Below are 17522 nucleotides of genomic sequence, written 5' to 3'. Positions count from 1 at the left end.
ATCAGTTCGCAGCTTAGGGAAAATGCTGAAAACGAAAGAAATCTATTACTGTTTTCTATCATTACTCATGTAAAACCAGCGCACCCTGGGGCAGGCTCCGCGCTCCGACGCACTCACCGCCAGCCCGACCGCTGCCGTCATGTCGCCGCGCCACCCCTCGCACATGGCGGTGCCGGGCAGACCGCCCGGAGCACCCCCACACCTCCCACCCCACCACTGCCCGTCCAAGGTCCGCGGCTCGCACTGCCCAGGCCGCCTCCCCCTGCCCGCTCCGGGGCCTCTGCAGGGCTCTCCCTGTCCGCACACAGGCACCGCCCCCGGCGGACGCTGTGCCGCCCCCTCGGCGGCCCGGGGCCGTGCGGCGGCTCTCGGCAGCGAGCGGGAGCGATGGCGGCGGAGCGGGACGTGTTTGTGAGAGCCCGGAGCAGGACCTTGACCGCCTTCCGCCAAGGTACGCGCCGAGGGGCCCGTGCCGAGGCGGGAGCGCTGGCGGAACCTCAGCATAGGGCTGCAGTGCCGGCGGGCGCTGTTCCTCGCCGCGCAGCCGAGCGGGAGGGGCGTGCGGAGGGGAGGCCTGGGGCTTTCCGCGGCGGCAGCGGGGGGAGGGTTACTGCCGAGGAGCGGGAGGTGTTGGGCAGGCTACACCTCCCTACACCTGGGGGAACCGGGACAGGGCCTTGGGTTGTCTGCCGGCTCCAGGAAGCCCGTGATAGGGATCCCCTTCCTAGGGAGAGCAGCCGGCACTGGGCGTGCTGCTGCCGGGCGGCGGGGGCTCGGCTGAGCGCGGAGCTATGGCAGCCTGCTACTCCGTCTCTTCCTTGCTCTCCTCCTGCTGTGCCCGGCGCGCCCGGACCTGCCCAAGTTTGTCACCACAGTAGCTGGAGCGCAGAGGCGCTTTGAGGCGTTTGCCCCCGCGGTCTTGCCCGTCCGCAGCGCGGCGTTCTGGCGGCCGTGGAGGTGCCAGCAGTGGACACCGGATTCGTTTTAAAATACTTGTCAGAGCTGCTAAAGTGGATCTCCGTCGGTCATGAAATTGCTGGTGCCAGGCCCATACTATCATGTATTTGTACCTATAGGGGTCACTTAGCAGGTTACAAGTAGCTCATTGTTTATGTTACTCAAATGGAAGGCAGGTCCCATAACAGATGCAACTAGGTAAGATCCTGTTTTCTTCAGGGTGCTTTACCTTCCCTTAGGGTGGAGGTCAGCAGCTGGTTGCTCCCCTGGTGCTTCCAGGCTCTGCAGAGACAGCACCGTAAACTCCATCGGCTGGTAGTGCCCGAGTATAAATCGGCTCCATACGAGATATGCTTCTGGACTTGCCTCCCCCCAGGTGGATAAGGTATCGAGGCCTCTGCCAAGCCAGAGGCTGCAGCCTCTTGTTGGCTGCTGGTTCTTGTCTTGCAGCTGGACCAACAGAGGAATATGTTGAGCATGTGTACATATCTCACGTGCTTGTAAAGTTCTCCCAAGGATGGAGGTTCTGCAATGTGCATAGGTTTTTCAGGTGCCTAACTATCTCTGTGTTAAGAAATCTTTCCATATGGCCACACATGGAAGGTATTTCATGTCCTCATATTTGCTTGTAAGTGACAAATTGTATTGGTTTAGTATTGGTTTGGTAAGGTGGCCAAGGCTATTTAATCCCAACAATTTAATGGTATTTTCTTGGGTTTTATTGGAAATATTTGCCTTTGCTTGTTGCCAAATAAAGAAAAAATCACCAACTCTGAGCATGTGAAGTATGTGTATACAATCGTTCTGGCAACCTATTAATTGCAGATGGTGTGGTGGATTTGGAACAGAATGCCTAGCATTTGTTGAGGGGACAGATGGCAGACAAGCCATCTAGTTATATCAGCTGTATAGTGAAATTGTAACAAAAGGAGTGTTTGATAGCAGCGTAACAATTTCTGAACAAGAGCTTTATCAAAGTACTACTTGAAAATTGCTTTAAACAGGGAAGAAAAGATTTGATTTGGGTCTCTGTTTTCCAGGTGTGTTCTTTTCTCCTCAAGTGTCCTTGTGTGGTATTCTTTAAATACTAATTAAGACTGTTCTTACCAATTGGTGGGTTTAATCTTGTCCATGACTTTTTAGGCTATGGTTGTGTAGCTGCTATCTTCAAGAACAACATCTCTTTGTCAATAATTTACTTGGCTCTTTTTTAAGAGGCCAAAGTTCAACACAACCTTTTAAGAACTGAATGATTGGTAAAAAAAAACAAACCCAGAACTAAGGGCTGATGAAACTGAGGCAAAGTTTCTCGCAGTTTAAGATGAAAATCAGTTATTTGTGTTTTGCTGTTTTTCTCAGTCTTTAGGTTTCAGTGCTTCTGTTAAGCTGGTAGCTACACAAGACATTTATTACCACTGGTATGGCTTGGCACACTGTTTCTTTTTAAATTTGAGAGTCACCATTGAAAGCATAATTTCCTTGTTTTCTTACTACCCTTTCTGCAAATCACTCTTCCACACCTTATCCCCTAATAGTAATTTGTTCAGTTTGCTTTCACATGTGGAGGTTATACCTGTAACCTGCTTTAATCTACTCTTGATACGTGATGTGTGTGAATCAGAAGGTCAAGGTTAGGGATCTAAATTATGCATGTAATCAGTGGAGCATAGTAAAAAACAGTGCATAAATACCCTATTTCATTGGCAAGAAACCTTTGTATGCTTTGCCTTTACTTTTAAAATATTTTTTACTGTCTTTTCTACCCATGTGAAGCTATGCTTCAGATGTCTGCTACCAATTGTATTAGTATTTTAGTGAAGAAATAGGACCATGTGTTTGGGTAAATTCTGTTGTCACCACCCAAAAAGTCATGTTTGGGGTTTTTTTGGTTTGGTTTTTATCCCAAGTATGCCAGCATCATGCTGTGCAAAGAAACTCCGTGAAAGCATATAAGCATGTAGAGCACTTCTTCCAAGTAACTTGAAACAGTTTAATTAGTTGAGAAGTGTCTCTTTGAACCTGTCTTTTGGTAGTTTTAGCTGATGGTTCCAAAACCTTTATCTGCAAGAGAAGGATAACCAGCATTGCATACTCATGTTCTCGGTTCCACATGTGTTTTTATGTTCCTCTGTTATGCCTCCCTTGCTGGTCTTTTGCAAATTGTTTAAGTTTATTCAGTTGCTTCTCATATATTTTATCTTGCTGTGTTCTCTATTCCTTTCCTATCTCTGCTTTTGTGCCATTACTGAATGTTGACGTGAGTTTTATTTGTAGCACTTCCTAGAAGTATTTTTGTTCATATGAAGTTGGTGGTGTTTTTCCCATGTGCTCTATCCTGCACTTTTCTGCATTGAAGTTCATCTGCTTTCTTGAACAGTCTCTGTGTGAGGAAGTCTCTCCCCACTTCTTCACAACGAGGCCAAATGGCTTCATTTTAGCAAGTTTCACTTCCTCAGTGTTCTGTTACTGTGAAAGATTGGATTGAATCTGTTGAGCAGTACAGGTCCCAGTACAGATTCAGGTGTGTGTCTTGTCCATTTCTTTTTTTCTTACCAGTTTTTTATGCATGCAGGGACTTACTTTCATCTTTCAAGACAGGTTGGTTTCCTTTAGAGTCTTCGGTGAGTAACTGTCAGATACCTCTTGGAGATGGTATCAAGTGGATTTTCCTTGTCCATGTGAAAGCTGTCTATTACTCTTTCTGAAGAATCAGTAAGTGTAGCCTTTGTTAAGTTTCCAGTAACTTGCCTGTACGGATGCTACTTTTGTGGTCAGTAGTTACCAGATTGCTCAGGAAACCCTTTTAAATGTAGGTGTGATACTGGCCATCTTCCTCCTCTTCTGGTGCAAAGACAGTTTCAAGGTAAGTCCCCAGAGGGCTAGCTGGTTGACTTCTGACTAACTTTTGACTTCTCCTGTGGATGCCCCCAATCTGAGTGGTTTGTTACTGTTCGTGTCTATTTGTTGAATCATTTACTGGCATTTTGATTTGAGACAGACCTGATCCACTGCCTGTAAAGAAGAATTCTGGTGTTGGGTCTTCACAAGTTCTTTCACAATAAACGTGGATACAAAAATTTACATTGTTTTTCTGCTCTGCCTGTATCTGCACCAGGGTGCATTTTGTATGTCTGGCACATGTTAGCCTTAATGAGTGTCTGGCAGGCTACCTGTTCCTAATTCCTCTAAAAAGGGCTTTATCGATTTTCAGATTTATGCTATTTCCAGTTCTCTTTTTTTAGCTTGACTTCTTGGACTTTTGCACCTAACCTTCCAGTTTATAAAACTTTTTCTGTTTTCTTTATTTGGATGCCTTAGCTTTCTGAAGGATCCTGGCCTGTTTTAACTAGCGCCCTTATGGCTGCTGTTTATGTTGTTTAGGCAGTCTGGATTCTTTTTGGTCTTTCTAAAGTTCTCAGTAAATGCAGTGCATATGGTCTGGGCCTCTGAGATAGTGTCTTTGAATAGTTTCTGTGCTGCCTTCAAGGATTTTTGCACTTTTTAAGAGCATCGTAATTACATATAATCCGCTTTCCTTTGAAACTAAATACAACCGCAGTTGATTTCTTATTTTTTCTTGCTTTCACAAGAGTGTAGGATCTTGGCACATTATGATTACTGTTCTAGAGCTCTTCAACAGTAGTATTTTTGAGCACTGATCAAAACTGCTTCCCAGCTAGCATATTCCATTCCCAATGCTGTCTCCAGTTCTTGTATGAATTAGGCAAATTTTTACGTGGGATTTGAGTAACTTTCTGTGACTTCACCTTGTCATTATGCAAGACACCCCCCTTCACACCTACAGTCCTGGCCTGTAAAGTTTCTGTAATGAGTTTACATGTTAAATTTGGGGCTGGCATAAAGACACGACTAGAGTTTAGCATTCTGTAGCCTCAGTACAAATAAACTGTATCTGAGGGGGCATTTCCTACCTTTGTAGTTATCTAAGAAGTTTAAAAGTGTATGTTTTCAAAACAGTCTAAGTTATTTGAGAAACTCTTTTCTGTCACTGTTCCTACTGGTATTATCTATGTAGTTTTAGGCTCACTGCACCTAATTTCTACAAGAACTACTCTCTTAAAAGGTTTTATTTTCTCTCTGAAAAATGTATTTTGGTACCTGTTTTGAGAGGGTTTTTTTCTCTGATGCATAAAATTGCACCTTCTAATAGTTGTATCTTTGGTAGTCTCTCAGGTACACGTGGAAAATACAGCTGAAAGGAATGCATATTTCATTCAGTTGAAATCTAATGGACATACAGACAATAATGATGGTGGTTTTGAAGCCATAGTTATTGGTATTGTTTTAATATTAAACAAGGAATTATTAAGGATTTGGTGCAAGTCCTTCATTGTTTTTCAAACTCTTCCAGGGCTGAGAGGAATGAGAACAAGTTCCTTTAAAGGTAAACTGCAAAACAATTGCAAGGAAAAAGTTTTTGCCTGGTGTATGGTTTATGATGTATAAATACTGCCTTCACTTAGAAGATTCCATTTTCCTTCCTGCCTGTAGCCTCTTTAGAAAACCAAGGCTGTGTTCCTTGGTAAACCAAGGTTAATCAGAAAAAGTCACAGGCATGCTTTGTAGACAGAGACAGCTCAGGGCAGGGAGCCATGTACCTATTTCTGCTATTTTCTGATCTTTCAGAGAAGTGAATTCCCCTGGCAAACCCAATATGAGAATGAGGGAATTTTTTGTATTTATTACTGCTCCAGGTATACTGAGCAAGCAGTAGGTGTGTGTCTGCGTCCATTCTTCTCTGATGCAATAGTGTCTATAGAGAGACTATGGACAGGACTAACTTTCCATAACTGATTTATTTCCATGAAATGCTGTAGACTGCAGAGAAAAAAGATAACCAATGTACTTTCAAAAAAATCCCACCAGGGAGATACTGAAATTCCACCAGTATTATGTGGCTGTCAGAGGCCAGCTTGCAGTGCTTTATATGAACAATCTCTATATAGGTGTGTTTGTGATTCTTTGAAGGGGGGGAGAAATTAAGGCAGGCAAAAGGGGAAGAAATAAAGGCACTGCATGGTATTAGGTTTTGTCTTGTCCTCTAGAAAGGTGAGGTTTGGCTTAAATCCCGCTTACGTCCTAGAATTGTCTTTTTGTGCATGATCACAATACATGGCTGAGGTTTTCTCTTGTGAATTGCTGCTGGCTACTTTGGCCCTTCACAGAATTAATCCTTAGATAAAATTAGACACTGGAACCATTTTTCAGCCTATGCTACTAAAAATACATTGCATTGATCCTCTCTCTGTACTTCAGCATGCATGGGAGCAGAAAAAGAGTGGGAAGCTAATGAAACTGAGGCAAACAACGTGTTCTGAAGCTGGACTTCTTCTGTAGTGATCAGCTGTGCAGCTCTTAAGGAGGTCTGGAAACAAAACGGATTTGAAATAGGAGTTTTGTGTGACTCAATGTGTAGAGCAGCTCCACAGATATCGTTTGTCCTTCAGAAATGGAAACGTATGTACATCAGTTGTCTGAGAAACCTGCTGACTTTTGTCTGGCATTTGCGTTTTACTGCTGTTGTAAATCAGAAAGTTTCAAACAGCCTCCCTGCTCATAGGGGTGAAGAGCCAATTTTCAGGCATTCTCAGCTCTGCTCAAGTTTGCACTGCAAAAAATTATTAATTGAATCCTAATCTTCTGTTGCTTTACCTACCATGTACTTTGTCTAATCCAACCACATAGCTCATTTAATGGCTGAAAGATGCCTTTGATGACATTCCCGTAAAAGCTGTTGCATGCTACATTTGAAGGGAAGATAGCAACTGTGTGTGCTATTTAATTGAAACCTTATGGAGTAGCATCTAGGACCTGGATTATGACTACATAATCACTGCAAAACCAGCTGTTCCCCCTCCTACCACTTGTGCCCAATGCTGTTTGTTATAAACCTTCTGCTAGACTTTGGCATTCCCCTAGCATAGCAACAGAATGATTTGTCTGAGCACTCTTAGGATTCACTGTAAAGTCCAAAAAAATGGTTCAAAGACTTTTTTGTGGTGCCTGACCTGCAGCTTAAGCAGGGAAGATTCATTTGCACAGCCTATAGTAGCTGTTCTGCTTGAGGGTGCTAACATGCAGCTGGTGAGGGAGAGGAGTGGGGTACAGAGTGTTTGGTGATTACCTGAACAGAATCCATTGATAAATAATTTAATATTTAGGCAAAAGCCTTTTGCATCCACCTATAGCAGTAGAAGGTGCTTTTACATTCTGTTTCTCATTGCAATACTCTTACCATATTGGTCTGTTGAAAGAGCACTTGTGCAGGCGCGCTGCTGGGGTTTTAAGCAAAATTAGCCAAATTGCACTAATTGCAACACTGTAAACTTTAGCTGGAGGCTTTTGCAGGTACTTACATAAAATCCTCTGCAGACAGACCAGTGAGGGCAATTAAGAGTTAATTCCCAGCTGAGCTGAATACAGAACAGGCTTAAGAGTTAGTGCAGGTGCAAGTTTGCACCAGTGCTGCTGTTGTACCAATACAACTCATTTCATGATAGTCTGCTTTTATTTATAGTACTTTATAGTAATTGAAACACGTTCCTAGTAAACAAAAAATTAAGTTGCAAGTTTAAACTGAGTGTCCATATTTTATTTTTTTCCCATGTATTCCTTTGTTTTGTGGGGACAAAAATCAGTAAGTAGTAAATTAAATCAGTAAGTACCACTTGATAAGTGATAAGCTACTGGAAGGTTTAAGTACTAGGTTTACTTGGTTTTAAATAGGGTTTCTAGTTGGAGTGATCAAATAACAAGATAAAGGTAGAAAATATTTATTCAACCTTACTGATATTTTTTTGTAATTCTTTGATAATAGTTACAGAATTATCTGACTAAGGCCAGTTAGTTAAATGAACATATTGAGTAAATGTTACTTATGTAGCCCCGATTCCTGGATCTTCTATGTTGTCCCTGCTTCGCCTTCTTCATTTTCTCTTTTTCTTTCCTACAGGAGAATATAGCATATACCTCTGCATCATTTTCAATTCCTTTCTCTCTTCACCTCCTGTCTCTTTCCTTTTCTCCCCACTCTTCTTCACCTCCACCCCTGCATCTTCTGTTTCTCCTTTCTTCTGCCACTTCTTGATTCTGTGTACTGAACTTCTCTTTTCAAATTCATCTTATCGGTCTCTCTCTCTCTCTCTCTCTCTCTTTCTGCCTCACATGACCATCACTCACCCACTCAAACCAGAGCATCTGTGCACAGTCTTGGAAATATTCAGGTACTTAAAACCTAGAGAGCTACTGTATTGGCATGAGTATAAGGTGAGGGGGAAATATCTATGAAGCATGTGTTAGAAGAGCTCCTGGTCTGGCTTTGCAACCTGCTCTGCATCAGCTCTGCATGCTAACAGTGCATTGTCTTCTGGCCAGACTTCTCTCTAGTCAAGCATTATGTATGAAGCTCCTTGTAACCTGGGACCTTGTCCAGTCCTGCCTGACAGCTACCTGCCTGCTTCAGGCCCTCCCACTGCCTTTGGCAGCCAGACACCACCCCTGGGGCTCTCAAAAGGGAAGTACAGTATGTCCAGAATTGAAACATAGCCTTTGAGAACAAAGACTAGCTGTCTTTTCAAAGTAGTTCCTGTAAAAATAAACACATAAATGTCTCTGTATTTTACTGAAAAATTACTGGCTTCAGATTAATCAATACAAACCAAGTAGATTTTGCTTAGCATTGGTTATCAATACTGTCTGCTGAGTTGCTGGGAAAGGGACAGGTGCCATGTTGTTCACAGATTTGAATTTTTTTTCCATTTAATGAGTTTGAGGATTGTGCCAGTCCTTCAAATTCGTGTTTTAGACTTTCCCTTTTTTCAGTTTTATTTTGTATGGGTCACAAAGGATTTCAGATGCAAGCTTTCTTTACCGATCTCTTTTCTCCATAGCTTTCCACTTATAAAAACCATAAGCTGATTTCCTTGCACAAACAGTGCCTTTGATGCAACACGTAAGCTGGTTTTTATGGCAGTCATGTTTTGCCATGCAAGACATAAAATAAAAACCTAAATTACTTTGTGTCATTCAGCTGGTTCTATAAAGCTTCTATTGCAAACTACTGGAGAGATGGATCATTTCACTTTTCTGAATAAGTTATGTAATTGGAAATGTTAATTTCATTTCAGAATTAAAAGCTAATGAATGGCTAAAAGTTTCTATCTGTAAAATACATGATGTTTATTTAGATTGAGGCAATGCTGGTATAAATTAACAGTGTTAACAGATTATAAATAATTTTGTTCAGAAATTCAATGTTAGCTTAGCTCAAATGTAGAAGCTTACATTTGGCAAAATGATCTGATGCCATAGCAACAGATGACAATTACAAGCAGCTTCCAGGGGTTGCCCACGTTCCTTCTCCTGCACCCCAGCCTATCCATATCATGGTGCAAGAGATGAATTATGACCTCTGTTTTCTAACCTTCCTTGAAAGAAATATGCCCCACTTCTTGCAAAGTAAGAAGTTACAGTTATAGATCACTTGAAAGAAAAGCAAAAGTAAATCCATGTGCTGGACATATACTTGCTTATGCGCTGTTATTGGAAGATTAGTTTTGCCTTAAACTGTATTTCAGCCAGGCTGACATAATGTGGGAGTATATTTATGGATTATATTGTAATTTGAAATAATCTCCTGTATCACTTTTTTAGATTCAACTATAAATTGATGCAGTTAGTGAGTTTTTAACAGTTTAAATGCTGGGGTTTTTTTAAAACCCAGTAACACCAAATGTATTAAGCCAAATACAGTAGTCAAAACTGAAATATTCAAGTTGCAAATGAATGCATTTAGGCAGCTGGAGAAACCACAGCGTACACATGTTTGTACTTTAATTCCAACTTGAGACGTAAGTCTAGGAAACAGGATACCCATATGTGGTTTTAATTTGTAGCCAACTGTTACTTTATTTGCCAGGTCTTGAGATATGTTTTTCTTAATGTGTTTCTATTCTTAAGTATCACGCTTTCTTTGTAGCAGTACAAATTCTGTCCGCACTGACGCTACCAATGGAAGTTTGTTCCTGAATTCTCTCTTTCTTATCGTAGGTCTCGGAGCTATTGTGGCAATTCTATATTAGGATTTTTATGGTTGCTGCTAATTCTGGTGTTGCTGGATTTTGTGTTTGCTTACCTTGGTCCTGTTGAGTGGCGTCAGTTCTAACTGCAAAGAATGTGCTACATCCAACTTCTCTCTAAAAGTATAAGAACAAAAAGAATTTGACTCTTTAATAATTTAAGGACAAGTCTACTGGAACTGTAAAATGTAAAATGTTTTCTGTATGTTTTAACTTGTTAATTAAAGAAGCAATAATAGGAGTCTTAAAAGAATCAACTGAAGTCTAATGTTATGTACTTGTGCTATGTTGTAATCTTGTAATTTCCAGCACTATTTGCCGAATTCTTCACATTGTTTTCCTCTAATCAGTCTGTAATTACCATGTGGTATAATTAGATTAATATACTTCCATTTATTGCAGCTACCCATTAGAGGAAAATCTTGTACTTCTGCCTTTATATTTGTCCTTTATGAATGACACCAGAATTCTGTACCTTAAGCAGTCTTAGCTTACGTAGGTGAAGAGCAGATAATTTAATGGTGCATGGAAGCTTGCAATCTCTTTTTGAGTTTATATAATGCTTAACTGGTTTTTTTTCTTCTCTTTTTGTCTTCTTAGATGATGAGTACCAATGGAAAGGGCCCTTCTACTTCATCCAAGGAGCAGATCCTCAGTTTGGACTGATGAAAGCTTGGGCAGTTGGAGACACTAACAATGGAGATGATGAATGGGGAGAAGAAATCAAATTAGCAGAGCAAGCAGTGCAGGCCATTAACAAGCTAAACCCTAAACCCAAGTTCTTTGTGTTGTGCGGAGACCTTATCCATGGAATGCCAGGTAAGGCAATTAAAAGTGCAGAATGGGGTTTTTTTGTATTTCAGATTGGCAGCAAGGCTCATTTAATTCCCTTGACTTCACAACATTCTTTCATAGGATTTGGCATTTTGGTGTTTGGGGAAAAATGTGTGCTTTGTATATGATTCTTGGGATGTTATTCTGATTTCTTCATCTGACTTGCTGTGTTGTTCACTTTAGGGGTGTACTTTTGTTAGTTTGTTGCTTGCTTTTCAATAGGCCTGAGGAAATTTTGTTTGAAATAGAAGCCCAAAAAACATGCATTCAAATTATTTCTTCTAAACAAATTGCTTTTAGAAGACAAGCAAGGACTCTAGCCATTGGGGGAAAAACAGTACCAAGAACAAAAAACAGCTATGGCTTTTTGAGTACCGAAACTGGGTTAAACTCAGAGAATTCTCTGGCTTTCTAATAAATTCAACTGCTTCAATACTTAATTCTTAAAATGCTAGAAATCAGCAAATTCAAGATTTAGCATTCTGTCCTCTTGCTGTGGGACTCGGAGATTGATGTGTCTGTGTACAGTCAGAGGAAGAACAACAGACCATCTAGGAAGGTGGGTTACAAAGTTTGACAGTTACAGCTTTAAAACTTTCTATTTTAAGAAGGTAGAAGTGAAAGAAAAAGCGATGTTGCCAGTTGACAGGTGGTCTGAAAAGCAGGTATAAGCACAGTGTCTTATATTTTCTTAGCCTTGGTAAGAAGCAGAGTTGCAGACAGTCTCAGCTGTGTACCAGACAGCACAACAATCCACCAAGTAAGCTTGCAAATACAGAGTCCTGTGTACTTTGTGCTATGCTCTGCTTTGCACTGCACTTGCACCTGGAGTGGTGCTTCCCAGCTCTGGTTTGCACAGCAAGGTTTTGGGCATGTTAGAGACCTTTCACTGATTCTTTCAGTGTCCTACAAAGTGGATTTTAAAACCTTAGCTGGCAAGTTGGTTGACATTATGGGAATGGAAGAATTCCCATAATGGGAGAATGGAGATTCTTGTCAATGGGATTGGCAGGGTGGAATGGCTTTAAACTGACAGGGGAGATTTAGATATTAGGAGGAAGTTCTTCCCTGTGAGGGTGGTGAGGTGCTGGCACAGGTTGCCCAGAGAAGCTGTGGCTGCCCCATCCCTGGCAGTGCTCAAGGCCAGGTTGGACACAGGGGCTTGGAGCAATCTGGTCTAGGGGAAGGTGTCCCTGCCCATGACAAGGAGTTGGAATGAGATGCTCTTCAAGGTCCCTTCCAACCCAAACTTTTCAATGTTTCTATGATTATTTATAGGCTATGGCCTTTCTTTTAATCAGAAGATGATTTTAGTGAGAGTGTGAAAGTGTAAAAACCAGCAGATTTAAGCTAGATCCATTAATTTTGGAAGTACAGATTTAACCCAGAATCATAAAATAATCTCTTCCTAAGAATCACCTGGCTTTCCTATAGCAGAGTTTTAATAAGTATTTCAATTAGGACTTTGAATTTGTGTAAGTGTTCCAGTTATGTTATCTTCAGTATCCCTTGTAAGAGGAAGAAAATTCAGGACAAATAGTATGTATGCTACATCTTATTGAAAAGGATCTTTCACTCACATGTTTGATTAACCCAGAAAGCTAAGTTAATTTCATTTTACCTGGATATTTCTCAAAGGCCCATAAACCAATGCGAAGTTCTGAGTACTTTTATCTATATTGATTTTAAGCAATATGATTCTAAGGCTTTTCCATTGATAGAGGTTAAGTGCGTACTACAGAGAGACAGCAGTCTTCTGTCTTCCACTGGGTACCGAATGGCTGGATACAATAAATAACAGCATTGCACGTGGCTGGTTTTATGTTGTTTTTTCTAGTAATGGATCTCTTTAGTCATTATTGTGCCTTTTATCAGTGTACATCTCACACTTCAGTAATATTTTAAATGCAAACCTGTCTGGTTTGCAAAACATCATCATATATTCATTTTGTTAATAAACATGTAAAAGAAACTGAACAGATTGTACTGCCGAGATCACTTACATTACGTGATGTATGTGCTGTGCATTGTATAAATATTTGAAGCTTCCTAGCACAATTTCCAAGAAATTGCAAGAAAGAGCAGGTCATTACTCAGTGATCTTAAGGGTCTTTTCTAGCCTAAATCATTCTGTGATTACCTCACTTGAACCCACCATATTTTAATTCATCTAATAATTTTTTGTTGATTGAAATTATGTTAATACCTTGCAAGCCTGTGTTGTCATGTAGTTATATAAAGTAGTTGAGGAAATGTACTACTAAAAGGAATTTCAGAGTATTCCACTGGAACAAGTACTTATTTCATTGTTGTCTTTGTGTTTTAAGGAAAAGGCTTGCTGTGCCATGAGTTGGCAAGCAAGTACAATTTAACAATTAAATTGTACATATAAGTACAATTTTTCAGTCAGCTGTTTGTCTTCTTGTCTGAACTAGTGAGAGCTAAAAGCGAATTGCTCTTTGGAGCGGACACCTGTGGATTAACACTCTTTGAGTGGTTGCCTAGAAGGGCAGGAAGATATGTGATACAGCAAGGGAGACAGAAATCCAGAGTCAGAAAAATACTTCACGGAAGACAAATCTAAGTCTGTGTGTTTAAAAGAATTTGGATCAGCACTTCAGTTTAAACTCTATGAATGTATCTTTTTGAAGTGAAAGAATAGGTTTTTCAAAGGACTTTTTTTGGTACCTTTTTTCTTCTTCCTACCTTTTCCTCTTGTTTTGCTCCCTTTAGCCTCTGGAATAGAAACTCCTTCTAAACACAAAAAGAGCTAAAGAAAACTTAAAAGATATTTTAAAGCAAGACAACTCACATCCTGTTTGAAAAACGTCTTGTCAGTAAGTGTCTTGTAATTTCTTTGGTTTGGCTTGTTCATAGCTGTTACTGCATGAGACATTGCAAGATTTTGGCATAAAGAAGCCAAGATGTTGGCCTTGTAAGAACTTATCTATTTGCAGCATATTCTTTTATCAAACTAGAAATCCTCTGATGTTAGAAATGAAAACTTCCCACATTCCTTGCAGTGGAAGTTTTTGGAAGCACTGCAGTCACATTCTGCAGTTTTCTGCCACATTCCATGCTGAGCTCTAGGGATTGAGGTGACTTCCTTCTCGTGGAGGAATGAATTCTTAGATTTCTTCTCTTACATGGCTATGTGTCATATGGCACAAGTCTCTCTCCACTAACTCCAGGGTAAATACTGTGTTTGAGATTTCATACTTTACATAATCCATGTAAACAATTATAACTTGGAGACACAATGTGGTAAAAAACTGTCAGCAATTGATTAAACTCTTAAAAATTTTTAGAAAGACTTCCTTTTCAAAATTGTAAGAGTAATATTGAAATTTGTCAACACTTTAATTATTTGTTACAACAAAAATCTGAAATCATAAGAAGTCTTTTCTGCAATATTAATGAAAAAAGCAAACAAGCAATCAAGAATTTTTATAGCAAATAGCATTTCAGATAATTTGGACATATGAATGTTTTCAGAATTGAAAACCAGTAGTAATATTTATTTTCCTGGAGTAATTTAAGTATTTTTGCTGTTCTAGCCAAGGATGTTTGGACCTGCGGACTGTGTGTCTGTAGTAGAATGGTACTGCAATAATTTCATACTCCTCTGCTGAGGAGTCTCTTCAAGAATAATTGCTGTGTCAATTCCTTTATCATATTAGTTCAGGAAAATGAAGGTTTAAAAATTCATGCTTTCAGTAGTCAAAAATCAGAAGTTACATGAGACGTTGATTTAAGTTTACTAGTTGTGAATGTATCTTATTTAATGTCTCAAATTGCCTTTTATATTGCTTGTGTATATTCCCTGTATTAGAAATAAAAACATCATCATTAATGAAAGTATGTCACAGTGACTATTGCAGCATGGTTATTGAGGAGAAATATGATCAGCTGAAGTTCAGCTGTATTTTATGATCCATTTGGCCAATGTCTGTCAAGTTCTTTGGATTATACTGCTTTATAATCGATGCCTGTCAATAAAAATGGGAAGGAAGGAACCCGGATCTTCCCCTCTTAATACATTTTATCATGGAGTATGAAGTGTAAAATTTATGATGGCTGTTTTAAAGCATGTACTGTACCTGTTTTGCTGAAGCAATGTTGAAGTCTTTTGCAAAGGAACTCCAAAAAATCTCAGAATTCCAGCAGCTAGGAGTGATGAACAGAATCCTGATCAGCTGGGAAGCAATCAGGCACAGCACTTGGAATCCATTACAGATGTCATTAGAGCAACAAAGTAATCAGTATCTTGGTATTTAGGTGCTGATTAAAAGTAGTTTGTACTCTGAATATTATTTTCAGTAGTTTTCTTGATTACGTAATCAAGAATAGGATGTCTATTCCTGGTGGCACAAATATTGTGGTACATAATCAAGAATTTTAAGCAATACCTTATAGTGCAACTGAAAATACTTTCTATAAACTAGAGATTTGCATCCAGATACTCCATGATAATGAAAGGCTTACTACTGAAGACATGTGTGCATTAAGTTAGTGTACAAGAACATAGTATATCAAAAATGGGAATCTGCAAAATGCAAACCGTTGTTGATTGGATATCTTTGTTTCACTGCAGCTTTCTAAAACTCTGGAAATTTATTTCTAGAAGTGTTTGTTTGGTGGTGGGGGTTTTTTTTGTTGTTTTTTGTTTTAGTGGGGTTTTTTTGTTTGGTTGCTTGGTTGTTGTTTTTTTTATATATATCAAGTTGGAACTTCCTGTATTATTTTATGACAACTTCCCATATTGTTCCATTAACCAGTACCCTTTGAGTCCAACAGTCCAGCCAGCTTTTCACCCCCCTGGTTCTCCGCTCATCTAGACTGCAGCATGCTAAAACTCCACAGCCTTTGGATGATTATAGAGAGGTGCCTCATGGTGGCACCAGCCAGCTCTCAGTACTCTTGGATGTGTCCCATCAGGTACACATCCAAGCTTGTCTTTTAAGACATGTCAATTCTCTCAAACTGTTTTTGCCTTTCAGAGCTGCCTCCCACAGAATCCTATATACTAGTTCCTTGAATAAGCCAGTCTGCTGTCCTAAGGCCTCAGATCTGCTGTCTGCCTTAGTCCCTTCAGGATCTTGAACTGCTTTTTGGTGGCTGCTACAACCAAGGGATTAACAGAGATTAACTGGGATTAACAGGGATTAACACATCCCCTAGCACTTCTTTGTTAGTAGCAGGATGAGGAGAGTGGCCTCGGCGTGGCCTATCTGTGTCAAGAGATTGTCCCAGACTCCCTCCTGGACTGCAATCAGCAGATGTTGGGGAGGTTAGTCTCCCACAAGAACCAAGGTCTGTGATTTGGAGACTTTTCCAAGTTGCTTATAGAACACTTAAATCTACTTCTTTGCCCCTGTTGGGTGGTCTGTAGCAAAATCCCACTCTTGGTGGCTGAACTTTTCATTCATCCTGACTTACAAGATCAACAGAGTTGCTGTTTGTTCCAAAGAATAGCTTCCTCCAAACAGAGGGCGAACTCCTTTCTTGCCTGTCTTTCCTGGTTCAGTTTAACATGAAGCATTGTGCTTCCTTCTTCATCCCGCACCTCGAATGCAGATTGGTGTCCAGGAAACAGCTGCTTCATTTCAACACCTTTTGTAACAACAGCAGAGAATTCAGCTGTTGCAGCCAAGGTCACCCTGCAGATGCCATGGAGAAGCACTGACTTGTGGAGCTGAGAATCTAGCAGCTGATTTTGTGGCTGAATTCCTTTGGAGGAATTTGTTTAACTGCCTTTTTTTTTTTTTTTTTTTTTTTTTTAATAATCCTACTGCTGTCAGTAACTTGATGGACTTCAGTTCTAGCTGGCAAAGTCCTTTAAACACCTGTCTGAAGGTACATCCCATAATTATTTTTCAGTAATTGCTCTGCTTGCACAGGTAAAGAACAAGACAGCAAGTCTCCTACAAACTTCCTTTAGCTTTGACTGTAATAAAATGTAGCTGTTTAGAGACTAAATGAAACGAGACTTGTCAAATAATGTGTATAATAAAAAAACCTGCTAGAACTTGATTAAACTTTATTAGCAGTGTGCTAATGGATCAGTGAGCAAGTAAGGTTTATGCTTGCAGTTCTAGGTTCATTTGTGTGTGTGTGTTAATTAGAAGAAATGAAAATCACTAGAATTGAGTATTCTGGCACTTGAAGTACACTGTGAATATTTGTACTAATTCCTTTAGTTAAGTGAAGCCGTAATCTCTACTATACGCATTTCCTGGCCAGGCCATTCAGTGCTCTCTAATCTGACATCAACCTTTTCAGTCAGTTAAGCCCAAGTAGTGAAATTTTTCTTCTGTCTTTGTTTTATATTATTAAATTGTGAAATTAAAGACTTTCAAACTGTTACTTATAACACATTTCTGAAACATTTATTCTGGTGAAGAAGCTTTTGGCTCTGCTAAAGTGAGTGGAAGCAGCACCTGACAGGTCAGAACCATGAGTGTTATGCTCTACTTCAGAATTTCTTTGTTTTGAGAGGTAGGGAGCAAGAGGATGCCCACTTGCATCTGCTATTTTAAAGTTGGTTTTTTTATACATCCATTTTCAAACAACAAATCCATCTAGACAGCCGTGTAAGTGATGGCAGGAGACTAGGCCCTTGTATTTGAAATA

At 40.1% G+C, this 17522-nt stretch overlaps 1 protein-coding gene across 3 annotated transcripts in view; it reads left to right on the top strand.

Moving 5' to 3' along the window:
* Positions 1–279: 279 nt before the first annotated feature.
* The window catches only part of CPPED1 (calcineurin like phosphoesterase domain containing 1), a 49419-nt gene continuing 32176 nt past the window's right edge, over positions 280–17522 (top strand). Inside the window, exons 1-3 of one of the 3 annotated variants that reach the window (XM_030483900.1) lie at positions 429–451; positions 1237–1342; positions 10656–10874. In XM_030483900.1, the coding sequence (XP_030339760.1) occupies positions 10721–10874 (154 nt within the window). In that variant the 5' untranslated portion in view covers positions 429–451; positions 1237–1342; positions 10656–10720. Of the gene's footprint in view, positions 452–1236; positions 1343–7927; positions 8202–10655; positions 10875–17522 lie in introns of those variants that run through there. The other 2 variants (XM_030483899.1, XM_030483902.1) reach the window with 2 other exon arrangements.

This window comes from Strigops habroptila, chromosome 4, assembly GCF_004027225.2.
Source record: "Strigops habroptila isolate Jane chromosome 4, bStrHab1.2.pri, whole genome shotgun sequence".
Taxonomy (NCBI): Eukaryota; Metazoa; Chordata; class Aves; order Psittaciformes; family Psittacidae; genus Strigops; species Strigops habroptila.
The sequence above is the reverse complement of the archived record's forward strand: the minus strand, read 5'-3'. Positions and strand labels throughout refer to the sequence as shown.